Source organism: Mirounga leonina, unplaced genomic scaffold (assembly GCF_011800145.1).
Source record: "Mirounga leonina isolate KUSES-001 unplaced genomic scaffold, KU_Mleo_1.0 Mir_94, whole genome shotgun sequence".
Classification (NCBI taxonomy): domain Eukaryota; kingdom Metazoa; phylum Chordata; class Mammalia; order Carnivora; family Phocidae; genus Mirounga; species Mirounga leonina.
Genome location: NW_023270855.1, coordinates 41,567,547 through 41,593,706, shown reverse-complemented (window position 1 = coordinate 41,593,706; position 26,160 = coordinate 41,567,547). Strand labels below are relative to the sequence as shown.

Genomic DNA, 26,160 nt, shown 5'->3' with positions numbered 1-26,160 from the left:
TCAAGGCAGTAAAAAACCTCAGGAAGAGAGTTGCTCTGAAGCAGAAAAGGTAACAAACTAAATTCTGGAGATCATGAACCATCATTTAAAGGGCAGAGAGGAAGCCAACTGTTGGATGGAGAGCCAGGGGAATGAAGACATAAATGCCAAGAGGAAGAGAATTTCAGAAGGTGGTTCAACAGTGTCAAAATCCTGCTGAGAGATCCAGCTATGTGAACTACAAGAATATTATTATTAAGCAGTTCCAAAAAAATTCTCCTAATGCTGTTTGGACCAACTCCTATGTTATGTGGTATACACCCTACGGTAAAAACTGCTGGGGAAAATTCCTAAGGAATCCACTAAAAAAACTACTAGAATAATAAGTTCAGCAAGGCTGCAAGATACAAGATCAATATTTTAAAAAATTAACTATTTCTATACACTTGCAATGAGCAATCTGAAAATGAAAGTTAGAAAACAATTCCATTTACAATAGCATCAAAAGGAATTAATTACTTAGGAATAAATTTAACAAAAGATGTCTATCTGAAAACTACAAAAAAGTGTTATTCTTTAATTTAGAAGATCTTTAATTAAAGAAGATCTAAACAAATGGAAAGACATCCCATATTCATAGACCAGATGACTTAATAATGTTAAGATGGTAATACTCTCCAAATTAATCTACAAATTCAGTGCAATCTATCAAAATCCCAGTTGCCCTCCTTGCACATATTGACAAACTAATCCTAAAATTCATTTGGGAATTCAAGGAACCCCAAAAGCCAAAACAATTTTGAAAAAGAACAAAGTTGGAGAACTCATACTTGTTGATTCCAAAATTACTACAAATCTGTAGTAATCAAGACAGTATAGTAGTGGCACACAGATACAAAGATCAGTGGAACGGAATTGAGAGGGGTTTGGGGTTTTGTTTTTGTTTTTGTTTTTTTTTGTTTCTGGGTTTTTGTTTTGTTTTGTTTTTTGTTTTTTTAAGTAGGCTCCATACCCAGCATTGAGCCCAACACAGAGCTTGAACTCAACCCCAAGATCAAGAGCTGAAATCAAGAGTCAGGCGTTTAGGGGCGCCTGGGTGGCTCAGTCAGTTAAGAGGCTGCCTTCGGCTCAGGTCATGATCCCAGCATCCTGGGATCAAGCCCCACATCAGGCTCCCTGCTCAGCGGGGAGCCTGCTTCTCCCTCTCCCTCTGCCTGCCTGCCACTCCCCCCGCTTGTGCTCTCTCTCTATCTCTCTCTCTGTGTCAAATAAATAAATAAAAAGTCTTTTTTTAAAAAAAGCTCAAAAAAAAAAAAAAAAAGAGTCAGGCGTTTAACCAACTGAATGACCCAGGCGCCCCTAGAACCCTTAATACACAGCTGGTTAGAATGTAAAACGGTGCAGCCACTTTTGGAAAGCAATCTGGCAGTTACCCAAAAGGTTAAACATAGGGACGCCTGGGTGGCTCAGTTGTTAAGCATCTGCCTTTGGCTCAGGTCATGATCTCAGCGTACTGGATCAAGCCCCACATTGGGTTCCCTGCTCCACGGGAAGCTTGCTTCTCCCTCTCCCATTCCCCCTGCTTGTGTTCCCTCTCTTGCTATGTCTCTGTCTGTCAAATAAATAAATAAAATCTTTAAAAAAAAAAAAAAAGGTTAAACAAAGAGTTACCACATGGTCAAACAATTATACTCCTACGTATATATACCAAAGAGAAACGAAAACATACATCCACATGAAAACTTGTACACATGAATATTCAAAGCAACATTATTCATAATAGCTAAAAAGTGAAAACAACCTAAATGTCCATCAACTGATGACTGGATAAACAAAATGTGGTATATCCATACAATGGAATAGTATTCAGCAACAAAAAGGAGTAACATATTAATATATGCTACAATACTGATGAACTTTGAAACATGATGCTAAGCAAAAGCCAAGAGCAAAAGACCATATACTGTATGATTCCATTTATGTGAAATGTCCACAATAGGCAAATCTATAGACAGAAAGCACATTAGAGGGGAATGCGGGAGTTGGCATTGATGGCTAGGGTATGAGGTTGTTTTGGGGGTGATGAAAATTGATTATTCTAAAATTGGTTGTGGTGATGGTTGCACATATCTGTGATTTTAATAAAACCACTGGGGGGAAACCACTGAATTAAACACTTTAAATGGGTGAATTATATAGTATGTGAATTGTATTCCATATACATACATATACATATAAATATGCTGGGAGACCCACAGATATAAATGTTTTATGGTAAGTACAGAAGTGAATCAAGTCTGGATGCCAATTTATTGTTCTCGTGAGGATAGTTACAGTAACTTATTAATAAATCTGAAGTCTTCAGGTTTTCCCAAGAGTTAAATACGCATTACAATACTTCATACTTGGTGTGCCGTGTGACATTGAAACACTGTTGTTAAAACAACCAATAACAGCTAATAACTTTTTTGAGAGTTTCAAATAGCATACAATCTTATAAACTGAACTGGTGATGAGTCATACTAAACAAAATCTCCCTTGCTATATACAGATCCAACTCTATATATCCTAGTTCTTATTTTAGGTATTGTGGGCTTATTACCCTAATGTTCCTAATCACTGGATATGTAACGTATTTCTTTTCTTGTCTTTTTAAAAATTGTGATAAAATATACATAAAACTTACCATTTTAAGATTTTATTTATTTATTTGAGAGAGAGAGAGTGAGAGACAGCATAAGAGGGGAGAGGGTCAGAGGGAGAAGCAGACTCCCCACTGAACAGGGAGCCCAACGTGGGACTTGACCCCGGGACTCCGGGATCATGACCAGAGCCGAAGGCAGTCGTTTAACCAACTGAGCCACCCAGGGGCCCCAAAACTTACCATTTTAACCATTTAAGTGTACAACTCATGGTATTAAGTACATCCACAGTGTTGTGCAACCATCACCCCTATCCAATTTCAGAACTTTTTCATCATCCCAAACAGAAACTCCACACCCATTAAACAATAACACCCTATTACCAGCTCCAGCTAATCTCTATCCTACTTTCTGTCTCTGTGAAATTTACCTATTCTAGGTACCTCATATAAGTGAGGTACATACATTTGTCTTTTGGTGTCTAGCATACCAAATGTGTGTTCATGGTTCATCCATGTTGTAGCATGTATTAGAATTTCATTCCTTTTAAAGGATGAATAGTATTTCATAGTATGTATATACCACAATTTATTTATCCATTCATCTGCTGATGGCACATGAGTTGTTTCTACCCTTTGGCTATTGTAAATAATGCTGCAATAAACACTGGCATGTAACTAGTTATATATGACTCCCCAATTCTTTGGGATATATACATAGCAGTGAAAGTGCTCGATCATTAAGGTAATTCTTTGTTTAATTTTTTGAGGACCCACCAAACTGTTTTTCCACAGCAGCCAGACCATTTACATTCCCAACAGCAATGAACAAGAGCTCCCAATTGTCTACATTCTCACCAACACTTGCAATTTTTTTCGTAATAGCCATTCTCATGGGTGTGAAGTGGTACCTCATTGTGTGCAATGTATTTTTAGTCTATTATCTGTTAACAGAAGTTCACCTTGTGTTGATTTCTATAATTACACGTAGCACAGCCACATTAGAGATATAAACAACAAATATTTACATGCCAATTAAATAAAGCACAAGGTTACAAAGATTTAATTTTGAACTCATCAACTCATCAAAATCAACTCAATTTTGAAAGAGATATCAAAGATGACAAAGACGGTAGACATAACACAAAACCTGTAAATTCCATCTTACTCATCTGAAACTCATTTCTAAAATACTAATACGTGTACATAAAAATTTCACAAAGCAGGTTACAGCTTTGTGATTTATAGATATGACAGTGAAATGTAGGAGTCACTCCTAAAAAATAAAACTTTTAGAGATACCTTTATCCCTGGGAGATCATTGTCACTGTCCCCATTTTAAAGATAAGTGAATCTGAAATCAAACAGGTTTAACCACTTGTCTTAGACCACAAAACAAATCCGTGGAAGAGATTTGGAAAATAACAATTTGATTTCTAGGCTTAAGGTGAAAATCTCATAATTTAATGGGCAAAAAGTCAAAGGAAAACAGAGCCATTTATACTCTTCGCGGTGAATAAACTATGGGAAGTTGTCCACAACCTGAAGCTTACAACCTCCAACAGCAATGACGGATAATTAACTCTTTGCTAAGGGACCTGAATGTGGATTCGACTCAGAACTATTCTCCCCCCCCCCCATATGCTCTAATAACACTAAGTCTCTAACTTTATCTCTGTTTTCATTGTTTTGTTAAATTTTGGCGGCTCAAAGTAGGATAATTCTATTGCTAAACTGACAAAGCCTATGTTGAAGCAACCAAGGAAAATGGAGTTTTTTGACAACCTTGCCTAAATCAGATATAGAAAGCGTTCCTTGTCTTTTTTTCCTGCACCCTATATGCTAAACAAGATAGTAACTGTTTATCCTCACCAATCGTTTGATCCAATCGTTTTAGCGAAGTCGAAATATATATTACATATATTTCAAGAAATATTTTAAGAAATTTCAAGAAATACTAAGAATATTTTAAGAAATCCACGTCCAGTTATGCAGAGGTGAAATGACCTGACTGGGATCTGCTTTAAAATACTTGAGCAAAGAAAAAAAAGTAGAGATGAAACATTTGTGACAGATATTTAAACTGTTGAATGTAGATGATGACATACAGGGCTTCATTTCACCTCTTCTCTCTCTACTTTTGCCTATGCTTAAAGTTCTCACCATAACTTTTCACAAAACGAATGATTTCCAAACAGAGTTACCGTCCTGGTTATTAAAGACGAGTCGGTGGATGTGAGCCTCCTTGTCTTCGGAACCAAACCGGGCGAAGGGTCCCCCAGCGGAGGCGAGGCCGACGTGGGCTCCGCGCCACCACGCGGGCCGAAGGCGCGCACGTTTTCTCCCAGGCTGAATGTGACAACTCACTCGGTGCGCTCCAGGGCTCGGAGGACCGCCGAGCTCAGCCGGGAAGTGGCGCACGCGGGGCTCACGCCCGCGGCTCGGGAACCCCGACAAACTCCGCTCGAGAGCTCCAAGGTCCCGGCCCAGTGTGTCGGCCCCGCAACCCCTCTAGACCGCCGCTGGAGACCCCTGTACCGCCACCTCCGTCCCCCCACCGCGAACGTCGGCCCAGCCCGCCGCCTACCATCCAGGTCCTCGTCGTCCTCCGACTCGGTGTCCGCCTTCGCGTCGGCGACCAGGCCAGGGCAGGGCTCCAGACCCTGGGAGCCGGAAGGAGGGGCGGCGGGCGGGCTGGCGGGTTGCGAGCGGGCCTCGCGCAGGCGGGTGAAGTAGTCCACCGCGAAGTCGACGAGGTCGGGCGGCTTCTGCCGCAGCACCTCCACCGTGTAGCCCTGCAGCAGCTCCGTGAGCCCCGGCGGGATCTGGATGTGGCTCATGCCGGCGGCGGCCGCGAGGACAGGCGGGTCCGGGCCGCCGGCGGCCACTACCTCCGCGCCCCCTCACGCCGGCCTCTCGTCCGGCGCCCGCGAGGTCTCCTCCCGCGCGCCCCGGCTCTGGCCTTCCTCGCGCGGCGCCGCCCTTCGGCCGGGTGTGCGTTTCCAGGCCGGACGACCCTAAGCTACTACGGCCGGCCTGCTGCCGCCTCCGCTGTCACTGGGCAGCCGCCGCCGCCGCCGCCGCGGGGACCGACGAGCGGGCAGGCGGGACGGGCGGGGCAGGAGCCCGGGTTGTGACGCACGCGGCCGCGGGCGTGCGCGCCCCCGCCGACCGCCGGCCCCCAGTGCGCGTGCGCCTCTGGGCAGCCCGCCGGTCCCGGGCAGCCCGCCGGTCCCGGGCAGTCCCGCGTCGAGTCGCGGGAATGAGAGATCTGCCGGCCTAAGGGAGTCGCCAGTGCTTCCCACCTAGTCCTGAAGACCTTTCACATATTGTTTCAACATTCACTAAGAGCCTCCTGTTTGCCAGCACTTGGTAGGCTCCAGGGACACAGCCTAGAGCCAGATAGCCAGACGCCTGGCACACACATTACAACCTCAGTGTGGTTCCGGCTGTCGTGGAGAGCAAGGGGGCCCACTTTAGGGGGTGACATTCAGGCTGACTCCGAGGCCTGGACAGGATCCGACTACGGGAAAATCTTGAGGAAAGCTATCTGAACATAGAGGACAGCAAGAGCAAAGGGCTGGTAAAAAGTCAGGACCACCCTGGTCCCGGGGTGGAATGGTGGCATGACGATAGGACCTTCAGAAGTCTGGCAGGAGGTCTGTGATATGTCAAACGGGAAAGGCGTGGTAGATGGTAGGAGTTTCAGTGATATAGTAATTTGGGAGCCACAGGCAGAGAAATAAGCCTGGAAGAGTCACTAGGCCAAACATGTACCCTGAGAAACTGGAATAAGGCGCAGAGCAGGAACTACCTCTGGGTCTCTTCCTCCTCTTGAGCACTCCCACCAGGATTCTGCAGGCCTCTTCTCCCACACTCCACCCTGGGCCCACACCGTTTGGTGGTGTTGAGCAGACCACAAGGCACTGTTACCTTTGCCCCTAGGGAGGGAGCATAGGTGAACTGGAGAGGCTAGGCTATTTCTCAAGTTGCCCCCTTCCCCCACACCAGATCGAAGGGAATAGAAAAAGGTGATTGTCCTGGGTCACAGTGCTGAAGAAAGTCCCAGTGGGCATAGGACAGAATCCTGCCTCTCCTTGCTGGGCCCAGACAGAAAGTGATGACCTTTAGGCTTGGGAACCTCCAAGGCATTTGGGATGGTTAAGCTCCACCTGGTAATTACCCAGTATTAATTAAAATAAGCACTAACACCTCTCATATTGGCTTGGCACACACCCAGGAGTTCAGTGCTGCTGGAAACTGAGTTTCTGGAAACAGGAGCAACCGATCCCCGCTGGTACAGAAGCCATCCACGCTCTAGGCCAGGCGAGCCTGTGATTCCAAACACCAATGTCTCCCTGGACAAGTTCCTTGACCCCCCCAGGGGAGTCTTGCACAATTTACTTTGTGAGAGCAGGGATAGTGTTCAATTTGTTTCCTGTCAGTTCCTTGCTACATACTGTTGGAGAAGGTTTACTGAATGAATTAATGAATGAATGAATGCTTCCATGTAGCAAGTGGAGTCAGTGAAACTGCTCTCCCGACCCCTGTCTCAGGATCCTTTTCTTTAAAGTGTGTTTCTGATCTCAGCCTATGAACACTTCACTAAGGATGGGCAGTAAGAAGCTAATGGGACAGGGTTCATCTGCTCTTGAGTAGACCAACCCTTCCAAGTTTTCCAGGAATCAGACCATACCCAGAAAACCTGGGTGTCACTCCCACTGCATCCACCACACCTGGGGATCTGCCTGCTTCAAACAATCCTACAACCAATCCTTTGGAAGGGCAAATTCACAACTCCACTCCCTTGCTTGCTCATTCTTCAGGTTTTATATGTTTTAAAGAGGGACAGGCGCCCGTATGGTTAGGACTCTCACCTCAATTACAAAATAAGATAGAGGAAGGCTACTCTAGGGCTGATGACAGAGCTGGGTGGGGGCAGGTTCTCCCAGTCACTCCAAGAAACCTCCATCAGCCTCTGCCAGGAGTAGACTGGTTTGCTGTCAATTGCCCCAAGGCTTGGCCATCCATCCATCCAGCAAACACGACATTCAAAGAACATCTTTGGACCTGGAGGGAATGAGGGCCACAGAAAGCAGGAACCCCATAGCTGTTCCTTACCTGTCTCCACAGACCACCATGAGAGTAAGGACGGACAGCCAGCCTCCAGGCCCTACGTGGCTCCCCTCCCTAGCACCTGGTCCAAGAGCAGGGATCCATCTCTGCCCCTTCTGGGAAGCCCTTCTGTCGCAAATGGAGTCCCAAGGGCCGTCCATGAATGCCCAGTTGAGCTGGCCAAAGAGTGCCTTAGAGCAAGAGAGAATACCAGGGCCCTGAATCCCTCATCTTCTACCCTTACCCTCCTAGGAGGTGCCTTCATTCAAGCCTGTCCAGCTCTACCACTAGAGGTTACCGTGGCAACCAAACCCACAGGCAGCAGGTAACTGGGAAACAGCTGCCAACAGTAAGTGATGGTGGGGAAAAAGGCAAAAACAGAGACTGTAGTAGAGAAGAGGAGGCCCCAGAGCACTGACAGGTGCTCAGCTCCAAGCGCCAGTCCTAGGAGTCACTACCCAGCAGGCAGTCAAATCTTACACAGACTGCCACACCACCAACCACGGGCAGACGTGAACACAATGGGGCCAATTCTCAGAGATGTTTACAACTATGGATCACAGTAACACAGGTGGGGCACATGTTTAGCCCAACAGCAGTGGGTCTGGTGAAAATGAACATGGGTAGAATACCAACTACTATTTCCAAAAAAACAGTGGATTTCATGTACTCTCGATAGGCTTATTATTTTAAAGGGTTTTTTTTCTCTTTCCAGGAAGAAGGAAAACACCCAAACTCCCCAGACTCCTCTGGAAGCCTGCTCTTGGCCCAGACCTCCCATTTTATACGCCTTCTGCCCTGTGATACCCTCTGCCTACTGGGGGTGGGGGAGTGGACTCAGCCCAAGCACCAACACCTCCCTCTTCTCTGCCCAAGGGGATCTCTGAGCCACTCCAGTCCCCTACCTGTCTCCTGGAACCTGTTGGTCATCTGGCCACCCCTGCATCTCAGCCCCTCTGGTCCAGTCTTCCAGCTCATTTAGTTATCTACCCCCCTCAGTTCTGTTTTGCCTTAGAAGTGTTTATGAGCCTCTTGGACAGCAAGGCTTGGGGAAGTGGGCTATGTTTTCTCTGTCATCACCCAAGCTGTCCTTCAGCCTCTATAATGCCTCCCTCATGTGGCTACTGCCTTTGGTCCGGGAAGTCTGCTCTATTTTAACAAGCATCCATGCCCCAGGGAGCAGTTAATTCCCAGGCCACCTGTTTCTGCACCTGCGAGCCATCCCCTCCCCAGGACACTGTATCCCAAGAAAGTGTCAGTTTCTGCAGCGGACCTTGGGTCTGCCTCGGAGATCCTCAAGGCAAGGACAGAACCTGGGAAGCAAGGGAGAGCCTGGCTGGAGAACCACAGGCCTATATGCTCACCAGAGCAGAGAAAGCAGAAAAGAGAGCCCTCAGGGAATGCCTGGCCCTGGGGCTTTCCCAGTGCCTATTAGGACTGCGCTACCTGTGGCCTGACTGACAGGCCAGTGGCCGGGCTTTGACCCTGTAGTACAGACAGGCCTCCTGGAGCTTGGGTCAAGCAGCCCCAGGACAGCCTCTGATAGCATCACAAGCCTTTCTTCAGGCCTGTGGACACCCAGACATCACTCTATTACCTGCACTCTATTATCAATCTGCCAATGATCTTGGCAGATCAGCTTACCCTGTCTGAGCCTTGGCTTCCACATCTGAAAGTGGGGGTACAAATCCCTACCCACTAAACATTGAGTGACATGGGGATAAAGAAATAAGAATGAACCCATGGGAAGGTTAGAAAGGGCATAGGGGGTTCCAGCCTCAAAAGAACTGTAGGGAAAGAACTGTGGGTGGAGATGGTATGACCTTACAGCAGAAATGGCACTACTGTTGCTTCTAATAGGCTTGTTGCAACATCCCACTGTCTGCCCCTCACCTTTGACCCAGTTATACTCTTCTTTGTGCCTGGGTGAGGCTGTTATCACTGGCTGGTTGTTTTAACACCTGCTGTCTGGCTTAATGATGTCTGTGACAGAGAAATTGCTGAGGAGGGCCCCAGTCTTTCCCCCACCCTTACCCCCATCAGGGACAGAAGAGATATATCAGGAACAGGTGGCATTTCAAAGTGCATCATAAAAAGGAAGTGCCAGCCAGGAGGGAGTTACTCACCATCTGCTCTGCTCTCTTCACAAATAATGTCTCCTGGGGCTTCCCTATTTGACTTAACACCTATTGAACAACCAAAGGAGTAGAACCGTCTACCACCACTAACAACAAGGAACCAAAACTTTCCATTTTAAAATGGAAGTTGTTTCAAAGGGCAAATTATCCAGAAGCACAGACTGTAAAAGTGATCCTGAGCCATGGGAATGGCTGTCATTTGGCTGGAATGCAAATGCACTCACAGGGGCTTCCAGGCAAAGGCTGAGGTTGCAGGATTATCTCAAGGACAGGGTGCTGCCAAGAAGAGCTTTGAAACACATATGTGGCCTTCTCCAAACCAGTGAGAGATTAAATAAAGACATCCTGCAGCATGAGGGGGCAGGCAAAACACTGAATTAATCTTCCTAGGCAGAGGGCACACAATTTTCATCTCTAAACAATGTTTTTTGTTTTTACTTGACTATAATTCCTTTCTGGTCATCCAAAAATATCTTCCCAGGAATAAAGTATCCTTCCTTAAACCCCCAAATGTTCAGCTTCCTGCCGGGCTGGCCACGCCCACTCCCAGATGGGGGTGGGTCCCTGTCCCTTCACCCCCTTATGCAGAGTGATGGCGCTAAAGCCAAAGTCCAAGGGTCTCTGTGCAGTTGCAGCAAGGTGGGACGTACCAGCAGAACTCTGTGACTGCCAGATGGGACAATGCCAGAGAAGCCCAGCTCCAGCCACCAGACAAGGACAAATTAACTTGTCTCCCTCACCTCCTCTGGATGTACCTGGGCATCATGAATAGCCTAATTAGCAAAGCCTGGCTGGTGACATCAGATCACAGTGACCCCCAAACTCATATGATAAGTCAGGATTGCTTTTGGCTTTTAGAACAATCATCTCTGTTAGCTCAGGGCAGAGAGGTGAAAGAATGAAGGGAAGGGTGCAGGCTTATACTGAGGACTATGGGAACAGTTAGCAATCAAGCCCCCCCACGCCACCCCATTTCCCTTCCCCATCAGGCAGTTGCTTCTAGGACAGTCAGGGAAGGCTGGACTAGCCAAAACTTCCTCCTCTTTCTCCTGCTGAAGCCCCTGCCTGAAGCCACCAAAGAAGGATACCAGATCCCGGACAGCCTCCACCAAGGCCACAGGCTGCCTGCTGAAATGACCCAGAATCAAAATAATTTCACACAATGCAAAAATTAGAAACAATATTTATTGTTTCCTGTTAAAATAGGGCACTCTCATGAGAAAAGAGTGTGTGAAAAGAGGCTTTCCTACACCCCAGGCTTTGTCACTTATCTCAGCAGGCTAGGACTGTTAATTCAAAACCCTTCTTGCTGTGTAGGAGGGAAAGCTCTCCATCTACTCCTGGGAAATTAGGCTACTGTAGTTTTAGTTTTGATTGCTTGTATGCATTTAAAAAGAAAAATCAACCTGACTGTTAACAGGCTACCTGTCCCTAGGCACATTTGCTCAGTCCACCCGGACAGAGAGATGTGGACCTGAAGTCCACATCCCCATGTGCAGGCCAGGATTAAGTGATACCCTGGAAATCTGGTGGGTAGGGATCGAAGAAAACACCAGCTCTTGTTCAGCTGGTTGAAAACATGCATCATGTCTCCAGTGAGAAGCTGAAATTCCCTTTCTCAAGTAGTATTTTGGGTGTAGTAGGGCCTGTAGTCAACCAGTAGATAGCTCTCTGACCATAGGTGGTATCTGGTCTAGAAGCTACTTACTCCACCTCCAAATCCTCTTGAGATCCCTTAAATTGACATGAGTAAATTCAAGTTTCAAAATGGCACACCAAGTTATACCAGGTAGATGTCATTAAGGCAATGGTCTCAACAAGTCCATGTACAGAGCTCTGATCCCACCATTCCCCTCCCTTTGCCTTTTAGGACTGCCTAGTCCTGCCCACCGCTCCTCCTTCGTGATAGCCTCCACAATCCAGAAGCCTTGAGCAGCCTTCAGCCTCACAAGTTGGGGGTGGCCCAATTAAGGAACTTCATGGCAACTTCAAAGCCAAGGAAACAGGCCTGAGAAGGGGTTAGAAGGAAGAAAAAAGCTAGCAGGAGTTGTGACTATCACAGAGACCCCAGCACCATGCTTGGCTGACCCTGTCAGGACCAGAACCCTTTCCTAACTTCATCAGAACCTCTCCCCAACTTCATTCCCATCCCAGGTCAGGGAATCAAGCTGTGCTTTGGTATTCCTGAGAGGGGAAGAAAATCCATGTCTCACAACTATCCATTTCTGATGACCTAGTCAGGAGATCAAAGCCCCACCTCTCATGGGGCGCCTGGGTGGCTCAGATGGTTGAGCGTCTGCCTTGGGCTCGGGTTGTGATCTCCAAATCCTGGGATTGAGCCCCACGTAGGACTCCCAGCTCAGCAATGCGTCTGCTTCTCCCTCTCCCTCTGCCTCTCCCCCTACTTGTGCTCTTTCTCGCTCTCTCTCAAATGAATAAATAAAATCTTAAAAAAAAAAAAGCCCCTCCCCTCAAAGAATCCCAAAGATATCCCCTCCTGAAGCTTCAGGAAAAGAAGCAAATAAGGAGGCTCTGGCCAAGGGTGGGATTTGGGGAAAACTGAACCCCCAATCCAATCCTAGGAACAAGCAAAAGTCAGCCCACCTAGACCTTGGAACCTGCTCTAAGCCCTGAAGGGAAAGCCTAGTCCCTGTCTTCCACTCACCGCATTGGCTGGAAAGGCTCGGATCATCACCGCATTGAACCCCTTATACAAGGATGTGACTCCTTCATTCTGGATCAGCTCTCTCAGTACATCTCTGAAACCATTAGGATATTTTCCAGGAGGTGCTGCGGGTGGAATCCAACTGTTAAGGCTTTAGGAAGCTTCCTGACCTGCCTATGGTGTCCCACATGGAGACAATTTTATAGTCAAGTCTTCCTGCAGGGTCACTGCATCAGGAAGAGGACACCCTCCAGGTCATCTGGGACCAGTTCACAGACAACACAGTTCACCACCTTGGGACAAACAGACACAATGTCTGGATTACTGATGCTGAGGAAGTGGAGAGGAAGAATGAAGAATATAATAGTCCTTCTGCTCATGAGAAGGCAGCAGAGTTGATTTGACTGCTTATCTCACTTATTTTGTGTTTTGGCCAACAGGAAATGAATGAGTCTAGGGTTCCTAGAACACAAATGACTGCAAGGGAAAATGGTCAGACAGATGCTGGGTGCTGCTGTGGATAGTGAGTATCTCTAGGGCCCTAAGAGCTCTGCATCCCACGGGCAGCCAGTTCTGGTACCCACTCCACCCACATCTACCCCACTACCCTCCACTAACCAGTCTGGAAGCGGGACTTGAGCACGTCCGGGGGGATTGCCACAGCCCAGTTGAAGATCCCTGCGATGCCCCCAGCCACCAGGATCCGAGGCACACTGAGCTCACTGACACTGCACAATACCAACCACAGCCCCAGTCAGACAAAGGCTGTGAGCGAGGTATTCAGACCATCCCTCCCTCAGCAGATGGGGCAGTTAGAGAGAGGGAGAAACTGGCCAGAGGGAGGAGGTCCAAGGCCAGGGCTCCTGTGACATGGCAGCCGCCACTCCTTGGAGGGGGTTTCATGAACTTGTTTCATATACTTGCTCCAACAGGCGAGGTACAGAGTAAGCAGTGTCAGCTGGGTTTCAGCAGCAAGGAGAGCAAAGTGGACACGGAGCCAGAAGCAAGCCCCACTCTACCTTCAGACCCACTCACAGTAAAGGGCAACCAACCCATGACCGAGCAGTGTCCTCTGAGTTCTTCTAGTCTCCTTACCTCTTTCCCTCTGGTGTGAGGATATTTTTCAGCCACTCATATGTCATGAAATACATCCCGCTGGCTGGAACATCTGTTAGGGGCAAGAAAGAAGCGAATTAAATGATACAAAATCCTCATGGCTTTCTAGAACTTAGAAGAGCCACACTTGGACTGGCCCTTTCCAGGTTTCCTGGGAAGTTCCTCAGCAGCACCTCCTATGTGCAGTAATCACTTTGCAGTAATTAGATGCTGCTTTGGGGCAAGCACTGGTAAGAGTGAGCACAAACACACATGACATCATTTCACCTTCAAAGTCCCCTCTGAGTGGTCCCCATGGACACACCCACTCCAAGTTACAACTACAGCTAGCCTCTGGCCTTCCTCCAAGCTGCCATGTCAGGACAGGGCTGAGGCTATGTCTGCCTCTCCTACTGCCACCCCAGCAGGACGTGCCTCTCGAAACCAGGGAGGGCCCCACTGTCCTTAGTCACTCTTCCCCCCCACTCATCCCTCCAGCCACGATTTCTATCTACTTGCCACTCCCCTGTAACTGCCACAATAGTGACTTGCATCCTTGAGGGCCAGCCTGCCAGAAGGATAGAGATCCTCCCATCCTCATTGGTGTCCATGCTGGCCAGGGGTGAGACTACCTAAAAAAACAGGACATACCATGCCAGCCTTGTCAGAAGTGTAGCTTGTATAGTGCCAAGGCTAATCTGGGGATCCAGGTAAGACCCTCAGTGGCAAATCCACCTCAGATGAGCCCCCCCACAAGGTGACCTCAGGTGGAGAACCTAAAAGGTTACCTCGCATGAGGGTGAGCACTGTCCCTTTGTAGATGCCTCGGATCCCAGATTCCTGGTATACCTTCTTTGCACAGTCCAAGGCCCCGTGGTACTTGGTTTCTCCTGAAGAAGCCTGAATCTGAGAGGGAGGGAAAAAGTCATCAAGTCAGTAGCAACATCCAAGTCAACAGACTCAGCAGGTTACAGAAGATTACAAGGTGAGTGTGGGAGTGGTCATTAGGCATTAGACCAATGAAAGACTTCACTGTCAAACTGGTAGTTATTTGGAACATAGAATATTGGTGGAAATCACTAGGAAATAAGGTTAAATGAAAATATTACAAAGTATGCACACACTGACAAGAAAAAAGTCAACAGAGGAGTTGGAAAATAAGTGGAGGAACTCTCTCAAATACAAGAGCATTCCCAGTAAATCTAGTTGGAAGGTCATTCACTCATTCCTTCAACAAATATCCACTGAGCACCAAATCCATTCCAAGCTTTCACTGATCATGAAGCTCGGTTAAGGAAAAGTGAGCAGGAAATGGCTGTTCAGAGCTCTAAGTGCCAGGATAGAGGTCCTCTACAGAGCCAGGGGAGAGCCAAGGAGAAGCCCCCATACCAGTCTCAGGGACCCAGGTTCTAAGAGACAAGAGCTTGAGTAAGGCAGGCAGGGGTAATCCCAGAAAAGATCTGAGAGAAAGAACCCCATGCAAGATCCACATCGAGTACAGAGCGAAGAGGAATCATAACACACAGAGGCATCAACCAAAGAATAATTAAAGCTGGAGAGTTAAGCTTTAACAGTCCCAAGGAGAAACATGAAATAAATATATAAGTCCAATAATTTTCTTACATACTACCAATAAAAATTTGAAAATTATGGGAAAGAATCCTATTCTAAATAGCAATAAAATATATGTGCATCAAGCAGTAATTGGATTTGCATAAATAAAGCTCTAAAGCACCTCCAGGGGAGATAAAAAAAGAGATGAATAAAAAGAGTCATCATGCTGGTTAGGAAAGATTTCATTGGAAAGACATCAATTTTTCTAAAAATAATAAATTTAAGACAATGTCAATCAAGTAATAATGGCTTTTTAAAATATAACTTCCCCAAATGACCTGGGCACATGTAAACCTGGTATGTCTGAGGAATAGCAAGGAGACCCACATGACCAGAGGACACTGGAGCTGACTCACAGTGACATGGGGGGCCAAAGAGGATTGGTATGGAATTGACATGTTATTATCAGAATCTTCTGTTACGTGGTGAAGGTGACCTGGAGCAATGTGGATGCAAATGGAGGGACAAGAAGGGACAGACTTGGGATATGTTGAAAGCAAGCTTAGCTGTTCAACAGATGGGATATGTACAGTGAGAGAGAGAGAGGAATCTAGGATGACTCCTGTGCTTTAGAGCTGAACAACTAGAAGGAGGGTGTTGCCACCAACTGAGATGCAGAAGGCTGTACGTGGAGCAGTTATTGGGGAAGACCAGGAGTTCATTTTTGCACATGGTGACACTGAGGTGCCTATTAGCATCCAAATGGAAATGTTGGATGAACTAGTCTGGAGTTCAGGAAAAGCCTGAATTAGAAATATAACTTCTTCCTGCTAACGTGCAACAAAAAACCCCAGGTGTTTGTTTATTTATTTATTTTTGGTGCAAAAAGGGAGTTTTGGTTTTTTTTTTAAGATTTTTATTTATTTATTTGACAGAGAGAGACACAGCGAGAGAGGGAACACAAGCAGGGGGAGTGGGAGAGGGAGAAGCAGGCTTCCCGCGGAGCAGGGAGCCCGGTGCGGGGCTCGATCCCAGGACCCTGGGATCATGACCTGAGCTGAAGGCAGACGCTTAATGACTGAGCCACCCAGGCGCCCCTGCAAAAAAGGGAGTTTTATTAAAGCATGGGGACAGGACCTGTGGGCAGAAAGAGCTGCAAAAAACCCTAGACGTTATTTTTAAAGCAAACATGAGAAGACTCCGGAAGTTTGGAGAAAAAGAGAGACTGGCTAGGGGACTTTGAACTTGAGGAATGACATGTGGTGAGTTCCTTGGATTTTCTTTCTGATATATCTCAGACCTGGAGCTGAGGAAACTGGCAATCCAGGAACACCAACAAGCATAGACCAGAAAGAAGGCCCAACAAAAGCCTGTGTTCTCTAGACAAAGGACCAAGAAAGGGACAGCTTAGAAAGATAAAAAATTTTTAGACAATAGGGGCGCCTGGGTGGCTCAGATGGTTAAGCGTCTGCCTTCGGCTCGGGTCATGATCCCAGGGTCCTGGGATTGAGCCCCGCGTCGGGCTCCTGGCTCAGCGGGGAGCCTGCTTCTCCCTCTCCCTCTGCCTCTCTCCCTGCTCATGCTCTCTCTCTCTCTGTATCTCTGTGTCTCAAATGAATAAATAAAATCTTTAAAAAAAATAAAATAAAATAAAAAATTTTTAGACAATAAACACTCTACTCCAGCCATACACCATAAAAACAAAAACAAAACAAAACTGGGACCTCACTCCCATCCACACCAGCAAACACCAAGTGGGGAGCTTAGACTTCCACCCTTGCAGACTCTAATAAGGCACCCAATATGCTGCCAGGGTGGAGTAAGAGAAGGCCAGGTAGGGAACTAGGACTTTCATCCCTGACAGCTGGTAACCAGCACCCTCCTATCCTATGGGGTCAGAGGAGACGCCAGAACCCCCACACCCACCCAGCTGTAAAAAGAAGTGCCCCACCCTGAGGTGCCAACAGGGGCCAAGTAGGAAACCTAGACTTCTATCTCCACCTAGCAGTAACAAGGCAGCATCCTTCCCTTTCCTGCTGGAAGAGTCAGAAAAAACCAGCTAAATTAGAAAGTTTAGATAAGATCCACAGTCTCAACATAATATGCAAATAACCAGGTTTTGATTGAAAAATCTCTCATCATACCCCAAACCAGGTAGATCTCAAAGTGAAAGGAAAAAGACAGGCAACAGATGACAACACAAAGATAACAGAGACATTATTATTATCTGACAAAGATTTGTTTTGTTTTCTTTGTATTTTTGTTTATCTGACAAAGATTTTAAAGCAGCCATGGCAAAAATCCTTCAATAAGTAATTATAAGTATGCTTGAAACAGATGAAAATATAGAAAGCCACAGCAAAGAAATAAAGTCTTAGCCGGAAATAGAAGATGTAAGGAAGAACCAAATGGAAACCATATAATTGAAAAATACAACTGGGAAGAGGAAAGGAAAGGAGAAAAGAAAAATATAACCAAAATAAAAAGCTCAATGGATGGCCCACTCAAGAGCAGAACAGAGGCACCTGGGTGGTTCAGTCGGTTAAGCGTATGCCTTCTGCTCGGGTCATGGTCCCACAGTCCTGGGATCGAGCCCTGCATCGGGCTCCCTGCTAAGCAGGGAGCCTGCTTCTCCCTCTCCCTCTGCCCCTACCCCCTACCCCCCCACCCCCCAACTCATTCTCTCCCTTTCTCTCTGAAATAAATAAAATCTTAAAAAAAAAAAAAAAGAGCAGAACAGAGGCAAGAGAGGGGAAAAAATCGCTGGAAGACACAACAATGGAAAATACCCAATCTGAACAGGAAGAAAACAAACTGAAACAGATTGAACAGAACCTCAAGACCTGTGTGACTATAACAAAAAATCTAGTATTTGTGGCCTCAGGGTCCCAGAAGGAGAGGAGAAAGGAGGACAGGACTGAAAAGGTACTTGAAGAAATCACCGCCAAAAGCTTCCCAAAACTTTTCCAATGTGGCAAAACATAAACACATAGATTCAAGAAGCTGAGCAAATACTAAACAAAATAAACCCAAATAAATCATGCAACGACACATCACAAATGAACTTCTGAAAACTAAAGAAAAAAAAATTCTTGGGGTGCCTAGGTAGCTCAGTCAGTTAAGCATCTGATTTTTTATTTTGGCTCAGGTCATCTCAGGGTTGTGAGATAGAGCCCCGCATTAAGCCCCGCTTAAGATTCTCTCTCTCTGGGGCGCCTGGGTGGCTCAGTTGGTTAAGTGTCTGCCTTCAGCACAGGTCATGATCCCAGGGTCCTGGGATTGAGCCCCACATCAGGCTCCCTGCTGAGCACTCTCTGCTTCTCCCTCTCCCTCTGCCGCTCCCCCTGCTTATGCTCTCTGTGTCAAATAAATAAATAAAAAATCTTAAAAAAAAAAAATTCTCTCTCCCCCTCTGCCCCTCCTCCCTCTAAAAAAAGGAAAAAATCTTAAGAACGGCAAGAGGAAAATGACACCCTACTTAAACAATCAGAATGACAACAGAAACTAGGGATGATAGAAAGAAATGGCACAGTATCTTTCAGGTACTGAAAGAAAAGAATTGTCAACCCAGAATCCTATGTCTAGCAAAAATATACTTAGAAATAAAGGGGAAATCAAGCATTCTTAGATGAAGAAAAACTAAGAATTTGTCGCCAAAAGAAGACCTACCCTGAAAGAATAGCTTCCCCCAAAAAGTAGTGAAAGGAAGTTCTCTACACAGAAAACAAACAATGAAAGAAGGAACCCTGAAACATCAGGGAAGGAAGCAAGAACACAGTAAGCAAAATTATGGGATGTTGCATAATGATAATATGAGGGACATTATACAGTGATAAAACGGTCAATCTACCAAGAAGACATAGTAATCCAAAATGTGTATGTAACAAACAAAAAAGCTACAAACTGGGGCACCTGGGTGGCTTAGCCATTAGGTATCTGCCTTCGGCTTGGGTCATGATCCCTGGGTCCTGGAATCAAGCCCTGCATTGGGCTCCCTGCTCTGTGGGAAGCCTGCTTCTCTCTTTCCCATTCGCCCTGCTTATGTTCCTTCTCTTGCTGTGTCTCTCTCTGTTAAATAAATAAAATCTTAAAAAAACAAAAAAAAGCTACAAACTATGTGCAACAAAACTGATAGAACTGAAAGGAGAAACAGACAAACCAACAATTATACCTGGAGATTTCAACCTCCTCTATCAACAAACTGGTAGAACACAAAGACTGAAAATCAGCAGAGATAGAGAAGAACTCAATATCATCAACCAACAAGATCTAATTGACATTTATAGAACACTCCACCAAATAACAGAAGAATACACCTTCCTTTCAAGTGCCCATGGAACACAGACCAAAATAGACCACGGGCATAAAACAAACCTCAAGAACTTTAAAAGATTTTAAATAATACAGAGTATGTCCTCTGATCACAACGGACTTAAACTAGAAATCAATAATCTCCAATATTTGGAAATTAAACAACACTCTTCTAAATAATTCAAAAAGGAAGTCTCAAAGGAAATTAGAAAACACACTGAACTGACTGGCAATTAATATATGTTAGAGGTGCCTGGTTAGCTCAGTCAGAAAAGCATGCAAGTGCTGATCTTGCGGTTGTGAGTTTGAGCCCTACGTTGGGTATAGAGATTACTTAAATAAGTAAATAAATTTAATATATATATACACATAAAAGTTTGTGAGACACAGCTAAAGCACTGCTGAGAGGAAAGCCATTAGCACCGACTGCATACATTAGAAAAGAGGAAAAGACTCAAACCAACCATCTAAACTCTCACCTCAAAAACTCTTCAAAAAGAAAAGCAAACTAAACCTTAAAAAGCAAAAGAAAGGAAATAATAAAGATATGAGCAGAAACTAATGAAATCGAAAATAGAAACACAGTTGAGAAAAATCAATCAAAGAGCTGCTTTCCTGAAAGGATCAAAAACATTAACAAACCTCTAGTGAGGCTGGCAAAAAAGAAAGAGAAGTCACAAATTGCTATACCAGGAATAAAATAGAAGATATCACCACAGACCCTGTAGACATCAAAAGGATAATAAGGGAATACTACAAATACCTCTATACACACAAATCTGACAACATAGATGAAAAAACAAAAACAAACTACCACAATTTGCCCAACAAGAAGTAATTTGAATAGCCCTGTAACTATTAAGAAAATTGGATTCATAATTTTAAAACTCCTCCCCAAATCCCTAAGCCTAGTTTCATTATAAAATTCTATAAAATGTTTAAAGAATTAACACCAATTCTACACAATCTCTCTCAGAAAACAGAAGAGGGAACACTTCCTAATTCATTTTATGAAACTAGTATTATCCTGATACCAAAACCAGATAAAATAATACAGAAAAAATGACAGATTAATATCTTTCATGATTATAGATATAAAAATCTTTAACTAAACATAAGCAAATAGAATTCAGCAATATATAAAAAGAATTATATAACATGTCCAGGTTGGTAGGGTTATTCCAGCAATGCAAAGCTGATTCAATATTTGAAAATCAGCTGATGTAATCCACCATATTAACAGGTTAAAGAAGAAAAATCACATAATCACATCAATCAATGCAGAAAAGTATTTGACAAAAGTCAATATCCATTCATGATAAAATTCTCAGAAAAAGAGTAAAAGAAGGTAACTTCCTCAACTTGATAAAGAGCATCTACAAAAAAAAGTACATCTAACATATTTAATAATGAAATAGTGAATACTAAGACTGGGAACAAGGCAAAAATGTCCATTCTTGTCATTCTGACTCAACACAGTATTAGAAGTTCTAGCCAGTGAAAGAAGGAAATAAAAGTTAAACAGATCAGAAATGAGGAAATAAGACTGTCCCTATTTGCAAATGACATGACTCTCTACATAGGAAATCTCACTGATTTTATTAAAAAAAAAAAAAATCCTAGAACTAACAAGGAATTCAGGAAGGTCACAGGACATAAGATTAACATACAAAAATGAACTGTATTTCTATAAACTAGCTATGAACATGTAGATAACAAAATTAAAATTACAGTACCATTCACAATACAATTTTTCAAAGTCAAAAAACAGAAAAGACTTAGGGACTAATATAAGAAAACACGTACAGGACTTATAAGCTGAAAACTACACAGTGCTGATGAAAGAAATTTAAAGTTCTAAATAAATGGAGAGATACACTATGTCCATGGATTGGAAGACTCAAAATAATAAGTGTCAATTCCATCCAAAATGACCTATAGATTTTTTTTTCCTTTTTTTTTTTAAATGACCTATAGATTTAACACAAATCTTAGCAAGATTTTTCTCAATTTTCTTTTTTTTAAGATTTTATTTATTTATTTGAGAGAGAGAGAGAGTGAGCGAGAGAGATAGCACAAGCCAGGGGGTAGAGGCAGAGGGAGAAGCAGACTCCCTGCTGAGGAGGGAGCCCGATGTGGAGCTCAATCCCAGGACCTTGGGACCATGACCCAAGCTGAAGGCAGACGCTTAACCGACTGACCCACCCAGGCACCCCTTAATTTTCTAAATTATCCTAAAATTTATATGGAAATACAAACGAATTAGAATAGCTAGAACAAGTTTGTTTTTTTGTTTTTTTGTTTTTTGTTAAAGAATAAAGTCGGAGGGATCAGTCTACTCAATTTCAGGACTTAGTATATGCCTATATTAATCAAGACTGTAGTATTAGTGGAGGGATAAACACAGAGATCAATGAAAGAAAAAAGTTGGCAAATATGCCCAACTGATTTTTTTCTTTTTTTTTTTTTTTTAAGATTTTATTTATTTATTTGACAGAGAGAGACAAGGCGAGAGAGGGAACACAAGCAGGGGGAGCGGGAGAGGGAGAAGCAGGCTCCCCGCTGAGCAGGGAGCCTGATGCGGGGCTCGATCCCAGGACCCTGGGATCACGACCTGAGCCGAAGGCAGATGCTTAACGACTGAGCCACCCAGGCGCCCCTGCCCAACTGATTTTTTAAAAGATTTATTTATTTGAGGGAAAGAGCTTAAGTGGGGGAGGGGGTAGGGAAGAGGAAGAGAATCTCAAGCAGACTCTGTGCTGAGCAAAGAGCCCAATGGGCAGGGCTGCACAGGACTTGATGTCACCACCCCGATATCACCACCTGAGCAGAAACCAAGAGTTGGGCGCTAAACCGGCTGAGCCACCCAGGAGCCCCTTAACAGAGTCTTTTGAGCAAACAATTTTAATTTGGGGGCACCTGGGCGGCTCAGCCGGTTAAGCATCTGACTTCAGCTCAGGTCATGATCTCAGGATCTTAGGATCCAGCCCTGCATGGGGCCCCACACTCAGCGCAGAGTCTGCTTGGGATTCTCTCTCCCTCTCCCTCTCCCTCTGTCCCTCCCCTTGCTCAAGCACACGCTCTCTCTCTCTCAAATAAAACAAATATATAAAATCTTTAAAAAAAGAGACTCTGTTAAAAGGATGAAAAAAACTATAAACTGGGAGAAAATATTTGCAAACCATGTATATGTCAAACCACTAGTATCTAAAATAAAGCACTGTCTCAAAACACAACAATAAAAAAAAATCCAATTAGAAAATGGGCAAAAACATAAACAGACATTTCACCAAAGAGGATACACAGATAGCAAATGAGCATCGAAAAGATGTCCAACATCTTCAGCTATTAGAGAAATACAAATTAAAATGAGATATCACTACACAACTATCAGGATGGCTAAAATTAAAAATAGTGACAGCAGCAAATGTTGTTGAGGATGCAGAGAAACTGGACCACTCATACATTGCTGGCAGGAATATAAGATGGCATAGCTACTCTAAGAAACAGTTTGGCAGTTTCTTTAAAAACTAAACATGCAACTACCATATGACTCAACAAATTGTACTCAGGCATTTATCCCAGAGACACGAAAACTTATTTTTTTAGAAAAACTTCTGGGGGCGCCTGGGTGGCTCAGTTGGTTAAGCGACTGCCTTCGGTTCAGGTCATGATCCTGGAGTCCCGGGATCGAGTCCCGCATCGGGCTCCCTGCTCGGCAGGGAGTCTGCTTCTCCCTCTGACCCTCCACCCGTCTCATGTGCTCTCTCTCTCTCTCTCAAATAAATAAACAAAATCTTAAAAAAAAAAAAAAAAGAAAAAAGAAAAACTTCTGAACATGAATGTTTATACCATCTTTATTCCTAATAGTAAAAAACTGGAAACAACCCAGGTGTCCTTCAATGGATGAAAAGTTAAACACACCATGGACTATTAAAGAGGCATGAACAATTCATACACGCAACAATCTAACAAATCTCCAGAAAATTATGTTGAGTTAAAAAAGCCAAACCAAGGGGCGCCTGAGTGGCTCAGTCGTTAAGTGTCTGCCTTCGGCTCAGGTCATGATCTCAGGGTCCTGGGATCCAGCCCCACATCGGGCTCCCTGCTCCGCGGGAAGCCTGCTTATCTCTCTCCCACTCCCCCTGCTTGTGTTTCCTCTCTCACGGTGTCTCTCTCTGTCAAATAAATAAATAAAATCTTAAAAAAAAAAAAAAAAAAGAAAAAAGCCAAACCAAAAAACCTTACTTGGTAAGTTTACTGTAGTGTAATTCTATTTATATAACATTCTTGAAATTATAAAATTAGAGAAATGGCATACAGGCTGGTCGTAGCTGGGGTAGTTAAGAACTGGAGTGAGAGAAGGGAAGTGGATGTGGCCATGGCATGATGGAAATGTTCTGTATCTTTACTGTATCAATATCAATATTTTGGTTGTAATATTATGCCACAGTTTTACCAGATGTTACCTTTGTGGGAAAACTGGGTAAAGGGTACATGTGATCTCTCTGCATTATTATGATTTTTTCCTTTGTATTATTTTTTACAACTGCCCATAGATCTATAATTATCTCAAAATAAAAAGTTTAATTTAAAAAATACACAAAATTGGAATAAAGTTTGCACTGTTAAAAGCTCAAAAAATACACAAAATTAAATGACAAATTCAAACCATGAAACAGACTTGCCATATAATGATAAGTAATTAACAACCTTAATATGTCCAAAGCTTTTGTAAGTCAAAAAACAAATGCGCAAAGAATACAAACAGGCACTTCACAAAGGAAAAATACAAACAACGAATATTCATCAAAATAATTAACCTCATCACCACTTAAAAGCATGAAAATTTAAAATAATGCAACAATCAGACTGGCAGAGATTGTAAATTAGATGCTGCAGAGTTTGCTGGTAAGTGGTTGCTCTTCTATTACTGACTGGAATAGAAAGTGACAGGCCTTTATAGGCAGATCATTTGGTAATAGGTATTAAAATTTTTTTTTTTAGGGATGCCTGGGTGGCTCAGTCGTTAAACATCTGCCTTCAGCTCCGGTCATGATCCCAGGGTCCTGGGATCGAGTCCCGCATCGGGCCCCCTGCTCGGCGGGGAGCCTGCTTCTCCCTCTCCCTCTGCTGTTACCCCTGCTTGGCTCTCTCTCTCTCTCTCTCTGACAAATAAATAACTAAAATCTTTAAAACACACATACACTTTTTTCTTTAAAATATACACCTTTAGGGGCACCTGGGTGGCACAGGTAGTTAAGCGTCCAATTCTTGGTTTTGGCTCAGGTCGTGATCTCGGAGTCATGAGATTGAGCTCCATGTCAGGCTCCATGCTCAACATGGAGTCTGCCTGGAATTCTCTCTCCCTCTCCCTCTGTCCCTCCCACTCGTTCTCTCTCCCTAAAATAACTAAATAAATCTTTTTTTAAAAAGTATACACCTTTAAACATAATAATTTCAAGTCTGGATATTTACTCTAAGAAAATAATCAGGTACACATACAAAAACTTATTTACAAAGATCGTCACTATCATACATAATTTGTCATGCTCCCAGATAAGGGATTATTGGGTAAATGACAGCCATGTAATGAAATAATAGGCAGAACATGAAGCTTGAGAAAAATAACCACACAAAAAATTAGGATACATAAAATGAAAAAAGTGGGTTATAAAACTAATGCAGGGACGCCTGGGTGGCTCAGTCGGTTAAGCGGCTGCCTTCGGCCCGGGTCATGATCCCAGGGTCCTTGCTCAGCAGGGAGCCTGCTTCTCCCTCTCTCTCCCTCTGCTTGTGCTCTCTCTGTCAAATAAATAAAATCTTTAAAAAAAATAAAAAATAAAATAAAATAAAACTAATGCATTATATGACCCTAATTTGATTTCAAAAGTTAATATTTCTTAATATACGTGTTTACCAAAAAAAATTAGAATTCAAAAAGAATGCATAACAGTGGTTACCTCAGTGGGATGGTATCATGGGTGAGAAATACATTTTTTTCTGTGCTTCTTTGCATTATCAAAATTTTCTAGCAAGAGTGGTGTGTTAAATCACTTTAGTCATTAGAAGAAAAAAGCAGTAATTTTTTTGTTGTTTTAAAAGGAGCCCTGGGGTGCCTGGGTGGCTCAGTCGGTTAAGCGGCTACCTTCGGCTCAGGTCATGATCCCAGGGTCCCGGAATTGAGCCCCGCATCAGGCTCCTTGCTCAGCGGAGAGCCTGCTTCTCCCTCTCCCTCTGCCTGCCTGCCTGCCACTCCCCCTGCTTGTGCTCTCTCTCTCTCTCTGTGTGTCAAATAAATAAATAAAATCTTAAAAAAAAAAAAAAAAAAAGGAGCCCTGTATGGTAAGGCAGGCAGCCAGTTCACACCCTTGGCCTGTGAAAGAGCCAGGGACTCCAAGGGCACTGAGCCTTTGGGCAACTGGTACAGACATAAGATACAATGGGCCGAAGCAGCCTCCCTTCCACCTCTGAAGAGACATGACTCACCTTTCAGAGTTCCTGAAGTAGCTGTTAATAAGAGTGGATAAGTCTGGAATGACACGTCACAGGTGTGACATTTTGGTTGGTTTGTTATACTGTCCTGGTTCTCGATTCTACTACGACTGCTTCCATGTTCCTGAAAACCTTGAAACTGTTTTGCACACCTGACCTGAAGCCTT

The 26,160-nt window shown here is 44.2% G+C and overlaps 2 protein-coding genes across 2 annotated transcripts in view; both read right to left on the bottom strand.

The window, feature by feature from the left end:
* Nucleotides 1-5,754, bottom strand: part of PRKAR2A (protein kinase cAMP-dependent type II regulatory subunit alpha) — a 116,941-nt gene extending 111,187 nt beyond the window's left edge. Inside the window, exon 1 of the mRNA XM_034997751.1 lies at nt 5,208-5,754. Coding sequence (XP_034853642.1) covers nt 5,208-5,460 — 253 coding nt within the window. The 5' untranslated portion in view covers nt 5,461-5,754. The remainder of the gene's footprint in view (nt 1-5,207) is intronic.
* Nucleotides 5,755-11,044: 5,290 nt separating this feature from the next.
* SLC25A20 (solute carrier family 25 member 20) overlaps nt 11,045-26,160 on the bottom strand; it is a 28,241-nt gene continuing 13,125 nt past the window's right edge. The window contains exons 5-9 of the mRNA XM_034997752.1: nt 14,422-14,539; nt 13,634-13,706; nt 13,157-13,266; nt 12,539-12,663; nt 11,045-11,881 (exon numbers count right to left, since the gene is read on the bottom strand). Of these exons, the coding sequence (XP_034853643.1) occupies nt 11,819-11,881; nt 12,539-12,663; nt 13,157-13,266; nt 13,634-13,706; nt 14,422-14,539 (489 nt within the window). The 3' untranslated portion in view covers nt 11,045-11,818. The remainder of the gene's footprint in view (nt 11,882-12,538; nt 12,664-13,156; nt 13,267-13,633; nt 13,707-14,421; nt 14,540-26,160) is intronic.